General features: G+C 42.0%; 1 protein-coding gene across 1 annotated transcript; it reads left to right on the top strand.

The window, feature by feature from the left end:
* The first annotated feature begins 547 nt into the window (after positions 1-547).
* LOC142940054 (scavenger receptor cysteine-rich type 1 protein M130-like) lies at positions 548-19,297 on the top strand. Its single transcript, XM_076082926.1, has 15 exons — positions 548-1,018; positions 3,516-3,664; positions 6,522-6,554; positions 6,680-6,958; positions 7,487-7,801; positions 7,894-8,175; positions 9,653-9,685; positions 9,811-10,089; positions 11,723-12,037; positions 12,130-12,411; positions 15,227-15,541; positions 15,634-15,915; positions 16,225-16,554; positions 17,669-17,751; positions 17,852-19,297. The coding sequence occupies exons 2-15, from the start codon at positions 3,619-3,621 to the stop codon at positions 17,960-17,962; spliced, it is 2,985 nt and encodes a 994-aa protein (XP_075939041.1). The 5' UTR covers positions 548-1,018; positions 3,516-3,618; the 3' UTR covers positions 17,963-19,297.
* The last annotated feature ends 967 nt before the right edge of the window (positions 19,298-20,264 follow it).

The raw sequence follows: 20,264 nt of genomic DNA, 5'->3' as shown, positions 1-20,264 counted from the left end.
GATGTATTCGTTGTGATGCGACGCAGCGTCACGCGCACATTTTGTCAAGCGCAGACTGAGCAGTCAGCAACTTTGGTGTCCAGAGTTAATCTATTAAGAAATATAAGACTATTTAATGACATTCTGTGACATACTACTGTGACTTTTTAGGACTCACAATTTAATGACATATTATACAATGACTTTATGACTTTTCTGAAAAGTACCTCTTATCGACTTATGGGATACTATACAATATTTTTATTACATTTTGGAACATAACATCTTTAAGAGAGCCTAAAAAATAAGGAATTACAAATAACCAACAAAAGATCCAATCTACAGGATGTCCCAGTGCTTTTACTGTAACAGAGTATTTCTACACTGTCTTATTAGTACTTTTAAAAGTACTATTCAGTGAAGGAGAAGCAAACTGACGCACACATGTATGGATCTCCAGCTGCACACAGGAAGGTGCTGGATGTGCTCAGAGATAGTGATCCGTTGATTGACAGTCAGATGGACCAGTGGGTTTGTGTACGCGCCTCACTTAAAGCGTGGGCGGGACTGAAAGTGTTGATGCAGCTAAACTTGATCTGAAGCTGTCAAACAGTTCCACACAGACTGCAGTAGTTCTAGTAGTATAGTGAGTAGCTGTACCTGCTGCTGTAACACATCTATCAGAAATAACAAGACGACACTGACAGGAACAGCTCAGCCCGTCATGGAAACAGTCCTGTAATCTGCAATCAGCAGCTTCTTATGAAATCAGATACGATCAGCTTCACACAACCGCAGTTCAGAGAGTTGCGTGTAAAACTAAAGACCAGCAACTCATCAGTGAAGACGATCAGAGCAGAGAGCTCACAGATATTTCTCTTGTTATGTTGTGATGTGATCACACCGGCCGCGACGCCAAGTCAGGCCAGAGGCATACGTGAGGGGGCCAATGGCCACTTCCCCCCCTTCCTGTGGTCTCAACTGCTCACCTGTACATTAAGTACATTATCAATAAGGTGCAGGGAACCTTTCCATTGATGTATGTATTTATTGATTTCAGTTTAAATTCATATCAATGATTCGTGTTAAGTTTTTTAAAGGTATAATATGTTCAGCGTATCCTCAGACGACAGTCAGCATGATATCTTACAAAACTCCCCGTTTACATGCGTCCAGCAACACGTGTCAATTTATGTCCTTCACATGAAAACAGTCTTTTCAAAGTGAAAATCCGTCGTCACAGGAAACCACCGAGTTAAGTTTAAGTAAAGATGATGAAATACTTATGATAAAGTTACAGTTCTGTACTTTACTGCTGCGGTGAGGATTGTCCTTGTATTGAGTGCGTCCTACTTCTTCTTCTTCTTCTTCTTTCCTTTCTTTTCAAACTAACCGACACACACGTACACACACTCCCACACACACACGCACTCTTACACTTATTTCATACCCACGTGTGGCGTGTAAGCCCGACCTCTATTGTGTGTTTTATTCCCCGTTAAATAATCGTGGCCTAGCCGCCATTATGGAGTATTTCATGACGGGACTACTTTATGTGAACACGTCCGCCATCTTGTTCTCTCTCTCTCTCTCTTTTGTCTCCCCCCTCTTCTTCCACACACACACACACAGACACACACACAGACACACAGACACACACACACACACAGACACACACACACACACACACACACACACACACACACACACACACAGACACACACAGACACACAGACACACACACACACACACACACACACAGACACACACACACACACGTGATTGTTTGTGTTGTATGTTGTCTGCTCGTAGTTGTATAGTAGATGTTTGTTGATTTATATTATTGGTTTCAATCAGTGATGTAAAGGAAGTAACCTCTTATATGTTAAGCAGCAGATTCTGTGATCATGTCGTGCGTGTGTGTTGCAGTAATAGCTGGTTGTTTTAGTCAGAGCTCAAATTCAACCCTTCACTGTTCACTCTGGACGTGGATCAGTACTTTGGTGGCTGCATGCTGTCAGAAACCTGCTGAACACAGCAAAATAAGAAGAACAGAGAAAACACAGACACCAGCACACGCTTCTAGTGGGTCACAAGAGACGATGGAGAGGAACTCTTTTATTACATTTGTATTTTTAGACAATTCTACCTTTTAATACAAAATACTACTTTGATGTGGACGACACCGTTATGATTAGTTCTGCCTCATCCTCAGCTATTGAATTCAAACACTTCTTTTATTTCAGAAGTGGAATCTAACATGTTGGCATTGATCAATGAATATTGCAGAATTATGAAATCACTATGATTATAGACAATACTACGCCTCACACGGGGCACCACTATGTTGCAGTTTGAGCTGGTCTGGTTGTTAGGAAATGACAAATATAATATATATATTATCAATAGAACTAATATTAAAAAATATAAGATTTCACTAATAATGGGGAACCAAAATAATGCTGGTTCAGTAGTTCAAAGAGGAATTAAAATGTCTACGAAATAATTATTTATTATCACAATAATATAATGCAATTAACATTAAATGACCTTTCTTAACCAAAGGAAAAGACTGATACAGAGAATACTAAACCATCAATTTAGAACTTTGATTAATATTCAAGTTAATAATTCGAACCAAATACGACCATATCAGCAGCTGATGAAGTCTGTCAGAGTTCCTGACTATAGTAGAAGTAGTTTGTAGCTGTAAGTGTGATGTGAACACATCTATTAAAACAGATGAGAGAACACTGACAGCATTAATCTGAGAGGAAGAGCTCAGCCTGTCACGTAAACACTCCTATAATCTATAATCAGCCAGCAGCTTCTCGTGAAATCAGATATAATCACTTTCACAGAAACGCATTTAGAATGTCTAAATAGCTTATGTCTCATTAATACATGTATGATTAATCCTTAATAACTGTTTCAGAGAGCAGGGAGAGTGTAACATTCAAAAACCTCTGCTACACATTATCATGTCCTGTTTTACATACGACATAAAAACATAAAAGCCAGAATGACTTAAATATGTTTTATTGAATTTGAAAATGGCATGAACATTATGAATTTATAATGTAACCATATTTAATCATTGCAACCATCAAACGCCGTCCCCACTGCTATATCATAAGACATCATAATTATCAATATTAATTCAACTTTTACCACTAAGAACACAAAACATGACATCATAAAATGCTTATTGTCCATCACCCTCCTCCTGTTGGAGGAACAGACCGAGGGCCTGCTGCTCACTAACTCCAGCTGCCACGACGTCAGTCACTGAAATACCTTTATAATGTTAGTACAAAAGTGTTAAGTACAAAAGTATAACATTTTAAAATACTTTTATTTTTGTGTATTTTGGGTCACTTTAGGAAAAGAATGACGTTTAGGGTGTTTGTACTGCTGTCAGATGTCAAAATGGGTCAAATTGACCCGAACAGTCTGTCAGGGTTAAAAGAGGTGTGAATATGATCTGTACAACTAAAGACGAGTATCAGTAAAGCTCCACCTCGTCCTGAACACAGATATAAACTGAGGACAGCACACGAGACGGGCAGAGAGACGGACGGGCGGAGAGACGGACGGGCGGAGAGACGGACGGGCGGAGAGACGGTCTACCTGGACATCATGGATCACCTGTTGCTGCTGCTGCTGCTGCTGAGGTGGAGCTCAGGTATGATGTGCTTTATCTAAATATTTCTGTTGGATCGTTTAAATTTTCAAATTGGATGTAATGCACATTTCTGAGTGTGGAACAATGTGTTTGAATAAGTCTCATTTGTTCAATAACTTTTCAAAGTGGTTAAATGTATTTAAATATATTTTATAAATAAATATTTTTAACAGTATTTTTTAACATCACCACATATTTGTAAATATATATATATATATATATATATATATATATATATATATATGTATGTATGTATGTATGTATGTATGTATGTATGTATGTATGTATGTATATATATATATTTTGTATGTATATATTTTGTGTTATGTATGTATATATATATATTTTGGAACTTGTTACAAAATATTTAAAAACATGTTGAACCATTTAAGATCAACATTTCAGGTACACACGCACACGCACACGCACACACGCACGCGCATGCACACACACACACACACACACACACACAAAAGAAACAGTAAAACAGTAAAACGTTATAAAACGTGATGATGTGACCTCAACTTTGTCAAATCGAACACATTCAAGTTAAAATCCCCCAAATGTTAATCAAATCATAAGTCATTGATTATATTTGTAGTAAATTCACATTTCTGCAATCAATGTATATTCAGTAATGATCTTTGTGTGCAGACCGCAGACTCATGACTGATAGACAGGAAACGATGCAGCATGTGATCAGTGAGGCTGTTTGTGGTCTGATATCAGCCTCACTGTTTCCTGTTCACTCTCCCACAGACGGATCAGAGCAGCATGAAGTTACTGCTAATGCTGACTCAGCATTTACTGCTGATGCTGCTTCACATTAAAACACCTCAACAAGACAATCACAATGGGGGCTTTTATTGTGAAGAACTCACAGGAAACACAATGTATTCATCACTGAGGTCAAAAACAAGAGAGACCATCATGTCTCGCTGCCTCTGATTGGCTGAACCCTTTTAGGCGTTCCAGTCGTTAGCCTCGGGCCTTTCTCAATACCAAGTCCGCCAAGTACGGACTTGCGTACTTGGAAGTACGGACTTGGGAGTATGGACTATAGTATAATCCGGTTCTTCACTTCGCTGTATTTTTACGATCAAACCAAATATGACAACCCTGCTTTTTTCATTTTTATTTAAAATAAAATAAAAATGATATATATATATATATATATATATATATATATATATATATATATATATATATATATATATATATATATATATATATATTTATTTGTCTGTAGATATATATATATTAGTGCTGGGCAACTACAATTTTTAATCGCGATTAATCGCATTGTTATGGCAAAGTTTAATAATGAATTCAAAAGTAGTGTATTGCACACTTTTATTTTGAAAGTACTGCTATATGAACAAAAGGTGAATAACATTGTGTGTAAACACTTTAAACACATCAGGTTGTTGTTAGCAGCAGTGTTCTCTTCACACAGCAGCAGTTCTATCTCTTCACTATCTGTGCTCAGTGTGTGACTGTGTGTGAAACGTTCCACTGCTGTGCAACAGGAACAACATGTTTCAGCACGTTTCATCTACATGTGTGTGTTGTGTCTTCATGACAGTCAGAGCATGTGATGCAGCTCTACTCTTCATCACTATGATGCTGTAACTCAGAGGTGATGAAGGTGACCCAGTGATGTCCAGTAGTCTCCAGTGAGAGCAGCAGCTGCTGCACGTTGTAACGCCGTCGCTTTAGTCGTCCTCTCCTTTAACACAACTCGTGTGTTCTTCTTGTGACGGTGCGTCTTGAGGCTCATACGTGACGTCATTCGTTGAGATCCTAAAGGTGCGTTCACACCAAACGCGACGTGAACGCACCTTGAGAACGTTCCTCAGACCGACATCTTCCACAACACTAACCTGCAGTTTGTCTCCACTTCTCTGCAGCATCTGTTAGCTTGTGTTGCTTTAGTTTATCTAAACTTCTCCCTCACGCTGCATCCACGTAGTCTGAAGACTTCCTCCACCGCTTGTGTGTTTGGGTGATTTGCTGCATCAACGGTGTTTATTGCATTTAAAAAAAACTGCGTTAATGCGCGATAAAATAATTGTCGGTGTTAATTAATGAATGCGTTAACGCGATAACTTGCACAGCACTAATATATATATATATACACATTCATACACATATATTTAAAAAGGATGGCAATAAAGTGACACTTAATATAATTAAATAGATTTTAAGTTCCAGAAATTTGATTAAAAAATATTGAATGAAATCACTAAATTTTAACAAAAATAATCAAAATCAATTTCTCAAGCAAAACTGATTCATATTTACTAAGGATCTGAGCAAAAGTAATTTTGATTTATTCAATATCTGGGTGAACTTGATTTGTATTTATTAATCCTCTGAGTGAACTTGATTTATATTTACTGATTATTTGAGTGAAATTGATAAGCTTACTAAATATCTGGATAAACGAGCAGTCACGCTGCCAATATTCTCAACTACACAGTTAAAGATTCTCAGAGGTGAATTTAATGATGAAATATTATACGAAACTTATAGAAAAACTTACATTTCTGCTCTGTTTCTCTGCTGCGTCGGTGCTCAGCCATCTGGTATCTCCGGATAGGGATTCAATTAGAATTAAAAATTTAATTAACAAGAATTATCACAATTGTTTCTTGTTTTTGTCGTATTGTCGTAACAAATGTTCCCCTTTAATCTACTCTTCTGTGATTGGCTGAAAAGGAAGGAGACGTTTAAAAAACAGTTCTGTTGTTAAATGCAGGTTCAACTGTCTGAATATAAATGTAACAACATCACAATAAGTTTTAGATGAAAATTGCAAATCCATGAAAAAACAAATATTTGTCTATTTCTCCAGAACTCCAGGCTGAAGGAAATCACACATCAACAGGTAAATAGAGAAAGAAAAGAGAAACAAAGAACCAGTGAAGCAGAACCAGAAGTCAAGTTTTAGTTTGATATTTTATTAATTCAACTCATTTCTTTACTGACGACTCTCTTGTTTCTGTTGAGAAGCTGTCAGGTTGGTGGGAGGAGACAGTCGCTGTGCAGGAACTCTGGAGGTGAAACTGGGAGACTGGAGACCAGTAGAAGGTTCTTACTGGATCCTGAAGATAGCAGATGTTGCCTGTAGAGAGCTGGACTGTGGCTCTGCTGTTTCTATCAGAAAGAGAAGGGAGTCCTCAGAGAGATCTGTGTGGAAGATCAACTCTTACTGTGTTCAGTCTGGATCTGCTCTGAGAGAGTGTTTAACGTCATATTCCTCTTCCTCCATCCTGGATCTCACCTGCTCAGGTAAGCCCATCAGTGACATCATCTATGACAGTAATGTATCCATGTTGACACACACATGCAGCAGCTAGAATGGCAGCAGACTTGTCTGATGAGCTGCTGCCTCAGTAAATCAGGTGCTGAATGCACCAAGATATCTTTATATATGAAACCTCCATGTCTGCTGCTTCAGGAGTCCTCTGGGCCGACCACCAACCAGCCTGAAAGGACTCCTCCTTCAGCTCCACAGCTTTCTTATTCACTGGTTTCCACCAGCAGCTTCTTTGGTTTCCACCATAACAGCCACCAATGACCTACTGGACACAACTTAGAGCAGCTCAGCTCAGCCGGGGGCTCTCTCAGTATCTCCACACCGTCCTTCAGCCTGGACACTCCTTAAGGAGAGAGTCCAGCCCCATCTCTTTGAGATGTTAGGGATCATTTTATAAACAGATTCATATTCTGGGTCACAGATCTTCTAAGAAATATAAGACTGAATGTTATTTAGTGTCTGGTGTCTTTTATCTCTTTCATATTCTGTCATCTCTCCAGACTCTGTCAGGCTGGTGGATGGGACGAGTCTGTGCTCAGGCAGACTGGAGGTGAAGTCTGACCAGTCTAACCAGTGGTGGTCCTCAGTGTGTGAAGATGACTTTGACCAGCAGGATGCAGAGGTGGTCTGTCGGGAGCTTGGCTGTGGGGCTCCTTCAGGCCTCCAGGGGGCGCTCTATGGAGAAGTGGAGGCTCCAATGTGGACCAAAGAGTTCCAGTGTGGAGGCCATGAGTCTGCTCTCCTGGACTGTAGAAGCTCAGGCTCAGATAGAAACACCTGCTCACCTGGCAAAGCTGTTGGACTCACCTGCTCAGGTAGAAGAGGAGCTGCAGCTTTGATCTGGTTCATTTCTGTTCTACTGAAACTCACTTTGTTCTTTACTGACGACTCTCTTGTTTCTGTTCAGAACCTGTCAGGTTGGTGGGAGGAGACAGTCACTGTGCAGGAACACTGGAGGTGAAACTGGGAGACTGGAGACCAGTAGAAGGTTCTTACTGGACCCTGAAGGAAGCAGCTGTTGCCTGTAGAGATCTGGACTGTGGCTCTGCTGTTTCTATCAGAAAGAGAGAGGAGTCCTCAGTGAGATCTGTGTGGTGGATCAACTCTGACTGTGTTCAGTCTGGATCTGCTCTGAGAGAGTGTTCAAGATCAGTTTCCTCTTCCTCCATCCTGGATCTCACCTGCTCAGGTAAGCCCATCAGTGACGTCATCTATGTGCCAATCTAATTCATATGTTTTGGTCCAGTCCCTCCCTAACTACATCCTGTGAATCTGTCTATAAAACACTCTCTGAGGTGCTCTCTCCCTTCATGAGCTTCACCTGTCTCTTCCTTATTCGGTGTACCGTTAGATTCCACATTGTCTGCTTTCAAACGTGACTTGTTTGCATGTTTAACTCTACTGGCTCAGCACCTGGTGCTGCTGAAGTGGAGACATGTTTCTTCATCAAGTTCAAGGCACATCTTCTGAGGTGTGGATACTTGTGTTCATCAGTACGTCCCATAACTCTTCATTCATGCAGGTGTTTCCCTTGATTTGATCTCAATGTAGATGTGCAGTGAGAGAATCTCTTTCTCAGCAGGAAAGCTGTCCAGGTGGAACACTGATACTGTTTAGCTCTCAGTAAAGCTCTTCTGATGTTCTCATGTTGCTCCTCATAGATGTCAAGCTGCACAATGTCTTTGTCCTGATGTTTCACTTCTGTCTGCATGTGAGGAGAGTTCACAGCGTTAAAGCCTACTTGACAGCAGTTGTGTCTTTTAAAGGTGTTCCCTTCACTGATCCTGTTGATGAATGTTCATCAGAATCCTGCAGCTCTGAATCAGCTTCATTGAACAGTAAAGGGAGATCTGTCACAAACACTGAATCCAGAAGCCACTGGTAGTCCTCTAGCTGTGCATCTTCTGCATGTAAAGAAAGATTCAGAAAGTCTCACTGAATGTCAACAACAATGTTCCTCTGCTCAGCATCTTACATCAGTGTGCAGCAGTAGGTCTCTGTGTTCAAAGCCCTTCTCCTTCAAGTGAGTCCAGAATACCGTTCTCTGTAGAGTCCTGGTCCCAACACAACTCACAATCTTCAAGGCAACATCCCTCCCTTCTTTCATGTTGAACATCTTCCACCACAACGCTGCTGGTGAATTCTACATGATAATAAATTAAGTAGAGGGAAATTCTCTATGTTAGCACAACATGATATTAATAATAATATTAATAACTTTATTTATATTTATTAGAGTATAATCAAGTCGGAAATGAAGGAAGGTCTTGCTTCTTTAACTGCCGTTTGATAAGTCCTCACTGCATCTTTCCAACTCTCAGAAAATACATGTAGACCTGTTTTTTCCATTTTGGTTCCTTTCTCCTACAGTCTCTCTTTAAATCCTGGATGGATTCTTAATTTAAAAAATTCTCAAATTTATTTCTTGTTTTTGTCGTATTGTCATAACAAATGTTCCCCTTTAATCTACTCTTCTGTGATTGGCTGAAAAGGAAGGAGACGTTTAAAAAACAGTCCTGTTGTTAAATGGAGGTTCAACTGTCTGAATATAAATGTAACAACATCACAATAAGTTTTAGATGCAAATTGGAAATCCATGAAAAAACAAATATTTGTGTATTTTTTAACATTTACTCAAAACAACAAATATTTGTCTATTTCTCCAGAACTCCAGGCTGAAGGAAATCACACATCAACAGGTGAATAGAGAAAGAAAAGAGAAACAAAGAACCAGTGAAGCAGAACCAGAAGTCAAGTTTTAGTTTGATATTTTATTAATTCAACTCATTTCTTTACTGACGACTCTCTTGTTTCTGTTGAGAAGCTGTCAGGTTGGTGGGAGGAGACAGTCGCTGTGCAGGAACTCTGGAGGTGAAACTGGGAGACTGGAGACCAGTAGATTACTATAACTGGATCCTGAAGAAAGCAGCTGTTGTCTGTAGAGAGCTGGACTGTGGCTCTGCTGTTTCCATGAGACAGAGAGAGGAGTCCTCAGAGAGATCTATGTGGGGGATCAACCCTTACTGTGTTCAGTCTGGATCTGCTCTGAGAGAGTGTTTAACATCATATTCCTCTTCCTCCATCCTGGATCTCACCTGCTCAGGTAAGCCCATCAGTGACATCATCTATGACAGTAATGTATCCATGTTGACACACACACACATGCAGCAGCTAGAATGGCAGCAGACTTGTCTGATGAGCTGCTGCCTCAGTAAATCAGGTGCTGAATGCACCAAGATATCTTTATATATGAAACCTCCATGTCTGCTGCTTCAGGAGTCCTCTGGGCCGACCACCAACCAGCCTGAAAGGACTCCTCCTTCAGCTCCACAGCTTTCTTATTCACTGGTTTCCACCAGCAGCTTCTTTGGTTTCCACCATAACAGCCACCAATGACCTACTGGACACAACTTAGAGCAGCTCAGCTCAGCCGGGGGCTCGTCAGTATCTCCACACCATCCTTCAGCCTGGACACTCCTTAAGGAGAGAGTCCAGCCCCATCTCTTTGAGATGTTAGGGATCAGTTTATAAACAGATTCATATTCTGGGTCACAGATCTTCTAAGAAATATAAGACTGAATGTTATTTAGGGCACATCCCAAGTCTCTTAATTGCATCCCAGTTTCCCTCACTTGGGTCGTTTCCTTGTGTCTTAGTCCCTCCCACCAGGGATGCATGGAGGAAACCATGCGAGGAGAGAGGAACGAGGAAATATGTTTTAAGAGACATGAGACGTCCTTTCCTCAGTTGCGTCACGTGAAGCGACGTCTGTTTCTGATGATGGTGCTGATGATCACAGCTGGATCAGCTGTCAGTCAGCTTTAACAGCTGGAAAGACTTTTGATAAGTTAGTGTCTGTTCACATGATCACTGTACTTAATAATAGTAACTAATAATACTAATAACTAATAAAGACACACAGTAATCACCACTGTAGAGGTGTTTCTCTCTGTAGTCTGTTAACAAACTGTGTCCTGTGTTCTGTTTATAAGCACAGGATCCATTTCTACCGGCGGAATGCGATCGTCTTATTTATGAATTATTTGCATCTGTACGTTTTGAAATTCAGATTGTGACGTCGATATTAAATAACCCAGAATATGATGATTGTTTCTCTTAAATGATAAAACTCATCAAACCCGACAATCAGGAATGAACAGCCTCACGTGACTGAATGAAATGATGATAAATGATGTAAAATGTGTTTCGTCTCTCAGCTCTCTCTGACTTTAATTGTTTCCATAATAAAAGTTCAGATCATGAAAACACAAATCTTTCGAATAAATGCAGAAAGTTGTTTGTGGTCCTTTTGTTGTTCAGTCTACAATGAACATTTATTTAAACCAGATGTTGAATCAGAAAACGAATCAAATATAAAGCTTGAGTTTAATCTGATCCGTCTTCACTGTTTACATGTTGAAAACAATCTCATCAGTCCGATCGGCTGCAGCGTCCAATCACATGACTGATGAACAATGAGGGGGCGTGTCAGCCGTTAAAACACTTCCTGGAAGTCTGTTCTCGTGGGTCCTCGCTCATGGCTCCTCAGAGATCCCTCCTCTCTCCTCGATCCTCAGAGCTAAATAAGAGCTTTGGGACGGCCGTCAATATGGCGGCGCAGAACAACTTCCGGTTCAAGGGAGGAGCGAAGAAATTACAATTAAGAGACTTGGGATGTACCCTTAGTGTCTGGTGTCTTTTATCTCTCTCTCTTTCATCTTCTGTCATCTCTCCAGACTCTGTCAGGCTGGTGAATGGGACTAGTCTGTGCTCAGGCAGACTGGAGGTGAAGTCTGACCAGTCTAACCAGTGGTGGTCCTCAGTGTGTGAAGATGACTTTGACCAGCAGGATGCAGAGGTGGTCTGTAGGGAGCTTGGCTGTGGGGCTCCTTCAGTCCTCCAGGGGGCGCTCTATGGAGAAGTGGAGGCTCCAATGTGGACCAAAGAGTTCCAGTGTGGAGGCCGTGAGTCTGCTCTCCTGGACTGTAGAAGCTCAGGCTCAGATAGAAACACCTGCTCACCTGGCAAAGCTGTTGGACTCACCTGCTCAGGTAGAAGAGGAGCTGCAGCTTTGATCTGGTTCATTTCTGTTCTACTGAAACTCACTTTGTTCTTTACTGACGACTCTCTTGTTTCTGTTCAGCACCTGTCAGGTTGGTGGGAGGAGACAGTCACTGTGCAGGAACACTGGAGGTGAAACTGGGAGACTGGAGACCAGTAGATGACTCTGACTGGACCCTGAAGAAAGCAGCTGTTTTCTGTAGAGATCTGGACTGTGGCTCTGCTGTTTCTAACAGACGGAGAATAGAGTCCTCACTGAGACCTGTGTGGAAGATCAACCCTTACTGTGTTCAGTCTGGATCTGCTCTGAGAGAGTGTTTAACATCAGTTTCCTCTTCCTTCATCCTGGATATCACCTGCTCAGGTAAGCCCATCAGTGACATCGTCTATGTGCCAACCAACTTCCTATGTTTTGGTCCAGTCCCTCCCTAACTACATCCTGTGAATGTGTCTATAAAACACTCTCTGAGGTGCTCTCTCCCTTCATGAGCTTCACCTGTCTCTTCCTTATTCGGTGTACCGTTAGATTCCACATTGTCTGCTTTCAAACGTGACTTGTTTGCATGTTTAACTCTACTGGCTCAGCACCTGGTGCTGCTGAAGTGGAGACATGTTTCTTCATCAAGTTCAAGGCACATCTTCTGAGGTGTGGATACTTGTGTTCCATCAGTACGTCCCATAACTCTTCATTCATGCAGGTGTTTCCCTTCATTTGATCTCAATGTATATGTGCAGTGAGAGAATCTCTTTCTCAGCAGCAAAGCTGTCCAGGTGGAACACTGATACTGTTTAGCTCTCAGTAAAGCTCTTCTGATGTTCTCATGTTGCTCCTCATATTTATACAGCACCTTTAAAAACAGAGTTTACAAAGTGCTTCGACAGACAAAGCATCAAAAGCAAAGCAATAATAACAATAAGAGAAAACTTAGTGAGACAGTCGATACGATAAAAATAAACTAAGAAATAAATAAAATAAATAAAAAATCAACAAATAAATATAAAAGAAAAGTGATGACATCACATAAAAGCCAGTCTGTAAAAATGTGTTTCAAGAATTGATTTAAAAGAGATTACTGATTCCGAGAGCCTTATATCCTCAGGCAGCTCGTTTCAAAGCCGAGGGGTCCTAAAGGCATCCATACGGTCCCCCCCCCCCCACCTGAGGATCTGAGGCTGCCAGCTGCATCATAGGGGGGTCAACATTTTCTCGATATATGTTGGGGCCAGACCCAGATGTGCTTTAAAAGTGATCAGCCTTCTGAACTAGTTGGAGGAGAGAGAGTGACGTTTGGTTGGTGCCAGAGAGCAGGGGCGTCGTTAGGCCTATTTTAGGGGGGCTGAAGCCCTCCTAAAATGTTCTTCAGCCCCCCCAAATAATTTGTCATTATTGGTTAAAAAAAATAAAAATAAAATGTTTTTTTTTTGGTGATGTCATTAAATTAAACTATTGTTTCTCACATGGAGAAGTTATTTATAACTCTAACATGCTACATCTGTGCGTGCATTCGGATTTGTATGTTTTCTCTCCCTTCAAATTACAATCCAACAGCCTATCATCATACTTAACGATATAAAGTTGACACTGTCAGGTCCATTCTCCATCCATTGTGTGCGGTCCCTTTAAGAATTAGGATTTGGGAGTGACGCGGATATGAAAGCTAGTTTATCCGTCTTTCCTTTACAAGCAGGAAAATTATTTCTCTCTTTATTTGAGAAAAGTTCATATTTGTGTTGTCAAATTTCACTATGACCCTGAAATTCTGTCTCTTGTGTTATCATATACTGAATGCAAGCAAAGCTACAGAGTAAAATCACACTCTTTCTGATTGAACCAATCTATGAACTGTCTGAAACAATGGATATCCACGGCCCCAAATGGGCCCCAAAAACAATTGCCGCGCACTGTGCGCGCAAACGTGCCCCTCCCCTTGGGGCTTAGCACCCCCTTTCTTTGAATCCTAGAAACGCCCCTACCAGAGAGAAGGAGGAGTTACAGTAATCAAGTCTTGAAAAGATGAATGCATGAATGACTTTTTCCAGGTCAGGGTGAGAGAGGATTTTGGAGATGGTTCAAATTTGAAGAAAACAGGACTGGACAACTTTTGTGATTTGACGCTTGAATCTGAATCAAAAACTACTCCTGAGTTTCTGGCAGTGGACTTTATGTTCATGGACAGAGGGCCAAGGGCACTTTTAATGGGACTTATGGTTTGGGGGACTAAATATTATGATTTTGAGTAATTGAGTTGAAGAAGATTTTGTGCCTGTCACGACTCTAAGGTACAGCAAAGACTCAGGCGCAGAGATAGACACTGGAGACTAGGTGAAGTAGAAAACAAGGTATTTTACACGGCACCAAAACAGTCAAACACAGGGAGTCAGACCATAAAGGCAAAACAAAAACGACAAGGTGCAGGCAAAAATCCAAAAACTGAGGACAAGACAAAGTTACAAACCAAAGAAACAAACACGGGAGAAATCCTGGGAGACGATGAACACACGGGTGGGACAAAGACCATCTGATAACCAGAACAGGGAAAGCAGGGGAGTATACAGTATATGTGTGGGGTTGGCAGAGGGAAACGTCAGGGCAGGTGAATAAGCACAGGTGAAGTGAATGAAAGCAATCAGGAGACACACCCAGGAGACACACACACACACACACACACAGATAAATGAGGCAAAGCCTAATCGTGACAGTGCCGTCCCACAGTTGACATTAAGACAGTCTAAAATAGCAGCTGGGCTTCTGGGGGTCATCAGGTCTCAGGGGAAGGTATATCTGTGTGTCGTCTGCGTAGCAATGAAAAGAGACATTGTGACGTTGGATGATTGGACCAAGTGGGAGCATGTATATGGAGAATAAAATGTGACCTGAGATTGAACCTTGGGGTACACCACAGGTAATGATGAATGAACCCAGTAGCACTAATCCGTCTCTTATCTTCTGTGCACCGTTTTGTAATCCAGCTCCAAAGGGCCCAACTGTGGTAAGACCACGCTCACATTGCAGACAAGACAGGCGCTGTATTTCTGTAAACATTAAAATAATTCTCCTCCCAGTCTGACTAAATATGTTAAGTTCATGATCTTTTGATATTTGTGTTTTGAGCTAATTTAGCTAGCTGGTTATTGATCATTTTTATCTCTCTCTCTTTCATCTTCTGTCATCTCTCCAGACTCTGTCAGGCTGGTGAATGGGACTAGTCTGTGCTCAGGCAGACTGGAGGTGAAGTCTAACCAGTCTAACCAGTGGTGGTCCTCAGTGTGTGAAGATGATTTTGACCAGCAGGATGCAGAGGTGGTCTGTAGGGAGCTTGGCTGTGGGGCTCCTTCAGTCCTCCAGGGGGCGCTATATGGAGAAGTGGAGGCTCCAATGTGGACCAAAGAGTTCCAGTGTGGAGGCCATGAGTCTGCTCTCCTGGACTGTAGAAGCTCAGGCTCAGATAGAAACACCTGCTCACCTAACAAAGCTGTTGGACTCACCTGCTCAGGTAGAAGAGGAGCTGCAGCTTTGATCTGGTTCATTTCTGTTCTACTGAAACTCACTTTGTTCTTTACTGACGACTCTCTTGTTTCTGTTCAGAACCTGTCAGGTTGGTGGGAGGAGACAGTCGCTGTGCAGGAACACTGGAGGTGAAACTGGGAGACTGGAGACCAGTACATGACTCTGACTGGACCCTGAAGAAAGCAGCTGTTGCCTGTAGAGAGCTGGACTGTGGCTCTGCTGTTTCTAACAGACGGAGAGAGGAGTCCTCACAGAGATCTGTGTGGTGGATCAACTCTGACTGTGTTCAGTCTGGATCTGCTCTGAGAGAGTGTTTAACATTAGTTTCCTCTTTCTTCATCATGGATCTCATCTGCTCAGGTAAGCCCATCAGTGACATCATCTATGACATCATCTATGACGGCAATGTTTCCAGTATGTTCCTTCCTCTGTCACAGTGACAGTCAGTGGGTTCCCATTGGACTAAACTGTAATGTTAACCAGAACAACGACATCCTGAAGTGTAGAGAGGTGGGCTTGTTTCTGGAAGCTTCAAACCCTCCTGCTGAGCTCCACCTGGCAGGACACACCTGTCTGTCTGTCTGACCTGTGACATCACATCCTTATTCAGGGTCCATCTTGTTCAACGGAGGGTAAACAGGAACTGTCATCACCTCTCTGTGTTTACAGACCTGCTGCTTCAGCCAATCATCACCGTGTCCTCCTCAATGTACGGGGTCTCCGAGGCCCAGCAGCAGGGGGCTCCGGTGCTCAGGCGCTCCAACTTCACCATCTGCTGCTCCATCCAGCCACAGTACTCAGGAGGCTCCTTCCAGCTCACCTTCACCTCCTCCAACTCAGCACACAACTACACCCAGCCAGCTGCCAATCACTCTGCCCACTTCCTGTTTCCTGCTGCAGAGCCCGCCCACCAAGGAAGCTACAGCTGTGTTTATCACCTCCATGTTTTTAATCATAACTTCTCCTCTGAGAGCCGTCTGCTCTCCATCACTGTCTTGGGTAAGCTGACTGTTTACATGCAGGTTTAAAGATGATTGGTCCAAACTGACTGAAGATGATCAGCTGACCACAGAGTTCATGCAAGTTATTGTTTCTGGAATGACACTGTGACTCCTGTCATTGTGTGACACATGTCATATAGTAACCAAACCTAAACACAGTCTATAAATGGCAACAGCTCACAATCTACTGTAGGACAGAGCAGGTTTGGTTACCAGGATAACTCTGGTTCTCTGAGAACTGAAGCACCTTCTGACGTGACCAATCACAAAAGCTCCACTGCCACCACATCAGTCATAACACCCCTTAGCCCCCAACTCGCCATTTTCAGGCGTAGTTCCTCCACCAATCAGAAGCAAGAAGGGCGGTGTGCTCCGATACCTAACTCAGAGAACCAGGGTCATCCTGGAAACCAAGCGTTGAGACGGTCGTTAATGATAGCGATTACGCTTTCAACTGACTCTTCACTAAGTCCCGCCCCTCTAGCGCTGACTGGCCAATCACAGCATAGCATGTTCCAGCTCTGCCCAGGAGCTCTGGTGATGAAAACAGGACGTAGGTGATGACATCATTGTGACATGAAACCAAGACTAACCAGATTCTCCTCTGGTTGTATAGAAGTCTATGAGAAAATGACTCTACTTCTCTCTTGATTTATTACCTCAGTAAACATTGTAAACATGAGTTTATGGTCTCAATCTCTAGTTTCAAGTCTTCTTCAATACAGCATGATGTTCATTTAGTACATTATGGTCCATTTAGAGTCAAACAGACCATAAAGCAGGGGATGCTTTAGGGCGGGGCTACACGGTGATTGACAGGTCTCTACCAGAGACGTATACGGCGTCTCTACGTCACTCCTCCTCAGTCCAAATATGGTCACTTCCTGTTCACTGTTTGTAAAAACCAAGATGGCGACGGCCACAGTCCACAAACCAATGAGTGACATCTCGACGACTACGTCCACTTCTTCTATAACGTCTGTGGTTCAAACAGTGAACATGAAGTAAACATGAAGAGTAATACGTGTCAGTGATTGTGGATTTCAGGGTCAGTGGGAGCTGTTGGACTCATGATGTCGTGTGATGTGATGACTGTCCATGTGTTTGTTCAGATCCAACTCCTCTGATCATCAAAGCGATCGTCCTGCCGCTGGCTCTGCTGTTGCTGAACGTTGCACTTTACTTCTACTGTAAGGTACGGACACACGTCTGTTGTTTAGACCAGCCACTGAGATGAAGCTCTCGCTCTGTGTTTAGTGAACTGAAGACAGGACTGTGCTGTCATGTCTCTGCAGGCCAACAGGGGGCAGATGCCGTGCAGACAGGAGAACACTGAGCTGGTTCGTTATAAGCTGGGTGTTCCTGCAGCTGAAGAAGAAGAAGAAGGAGCTCAGGGAGCAGAGTAGCTCCTCCAACACACAACCACCATCAGCTCCCTTTGATACGCATGTTCCCTTAAACATGAAGGCTGAATATGATCTCACATTATTATAGCCCGTCTTTCTTACTCTCAACAATGTGTTGGTCTCTCCATACGTTCTGACTTCCTGTCTGTGGCTCTCAGCTCCAAGCCCATTGGTTCCTGCTGAAGACGTGAATCTTTAAAAACACCTCACAGATATAAAGCTTCATTTAAAAGTAGACTTGAGAGCAGGTTTACCAGAGTCCAAGCAGAAAGCAGAGACTATCAGAATGAACATGAAACACTGACTTACTGTATATCTTCTACATTCTGTAGAACGATACTCAATGTTGACAATCTGTTGCTGTTTGTCCTTTAAAAAACATAATGAGCTTCATGACTTCACTTATTGTAGTGAGCAACATGTTGGCAGCAGGACAACATTTATCTAAAAGATAATCATAATAATACAAATATGAACAACGTCCCGCTGTGATCAGCCCCTAAAAACTCATTTGTGATGAAGAATTTTGACCATTTTGCTGATTGTTGTTGAGGTATCCACCATGAATGTCCGAGACACACCGCAGCCTAAGAACCTATCTCTCCATTCTTCTGTTCAAATAATTGATACACAAATAGTTTGATTGACTTATGGAAATAGTAGATTAAACAAAGACGTGCAACAGGGGGAAACTGTGCTTTCATCTGCAGGTGACCTCTGAGGCCGTCTAACTCTTGCTGCATATTGCAGGTGAACGTTGATGTTATCTAACACCTCTCTGCTTTAGGAGCGAGGGGCCAGACATCAGGAAAGCGTAACGGCAGCATCTTGTGGTTTGAGCACCTGGCTGACTCTGATACAAAGAAGTCTTCGAGGCGCATTCTAGTTTCACACCTACGGACGAGTGTGGGGCAATGACCCCCGTGGAACACTTTGCAGGAAGTCCTATCTCACGGTGTTATTGTGTTTTATATGAGATGTTTATTCTCTTTTTACTTTCCATTGTCTATGAGGATTTATGATCTATTGTTTTTTTATCTAGCAAAGAATGCATTTTCAGATATCAATATATTCGCTACATATAATCCCTTATTGCTTAGAGATGCTTCAATTATAAAAATGCGTTAATGTGTAACTTTTTATCATTTATCAAAATGTAATCATACGTGCTTGTAATATTGACTGTATGTTAAGGCAAAATGAAATAAGTGAACTTTGAGTTAAACTCACTCTGACATGATTTAAAGACAGCGGGAGAGGAGGAAGGTGGTACATGGAGAAATCAACTGTTGTGTAAGTTAGGAAACATCCTGTTCAGTGAGGGCTAGGCAGGCACCTTACACAGGGGGGGGGGGGGGGGGGGGGCTAGCAGGAAAGCATTAAACTTAAAAAGTAGGCCTGTCAGAGGTGATAAGAATATGAGAACTGTCTTGTCCAATGATTTAAGAATGATCTGTTGTCCACCTTATATGGACCCGGAGGTTGCAGAAAGCGTGAAGAAGAAATGTATAAATATAGAGGGACAACAAAGGATCAGGGCGCTCTAGGCTCTTCATTCTTTTGGGGTTTTTTGGGTAAACTTGGTTCCTGGTGAACTTAGTGCTTTTGACATTTTGCATGATTTTATATTTCAATTTTTATTATTCATTTTTGTAACCTTTTTCTAAAACCTTTTGTAAAACCAAATAAAACTGGTCTGTATTTTGTACATTCCAACCAAAGTCCAGTGTTGCTCATCTCTGGTGGAGCTCTCGTCTCCTCAAGGTGAGGGAGCTCTTCCCCTGGGATAGGCTGACAGCAGGAAATTCTTTAGACGTTGAGATTTGAATGACGTTGATGCTACAAGCTAATTAATGTACAGGTGTGCAGTTGAGATCAAAGGAAGGAGGGAGAAGTGGCCATTGGCCCCCTCACGTACGCCTCTGGCCTAACTTGGCGTCGCGGTGTGATCACATCACAACATGGTCTCTGGTTACTTTTATATTTGCACTCTTCACACGTTTCATTGCAACTGCTGCACAGCAACTTCCCTCTGGATGAACCCAGTAGCCTCTATCTTAAATACACACATAATAGAGTAAAACTTGACTGAAAGAAGAACAGAATAGAAAGTGTTGTTGGTGTGAGTGAGCAGTTTATTCTCCGGTATAATGATTCAAGAGAAATATTTGTGAGCTCTCTGATCGTCTTCACTGATGAGTTGCTGGTCTTTAGTTTTACACACAACTCTCTGAACTGCGGTTGTGTGAAACTGATCGTATCTGATTTCATAAGAAGCTGCTGATTGCTGATTATTGGACTG

This window comes from Anarhichas minor, unplaced genomic scaffold (assembly GCF_050575085.1).
Source record: "Anarhichas minor isolate MPS153535 unplaced genomic scaffold, ASM5057508v1 ptg000114l, whole genome shotgun sequence".
NCBI lineage: Eukaryota > Metazoa > Chordata > Actinopteri > Perciformes > Anarhichadidae > Anarhichas > Anarhichas minor.
The sequence above is the reverse complement of the archived record's forward strand: the minus strand, read 5'-3'. Positions and strand labels throughout refer to the sequence as shown.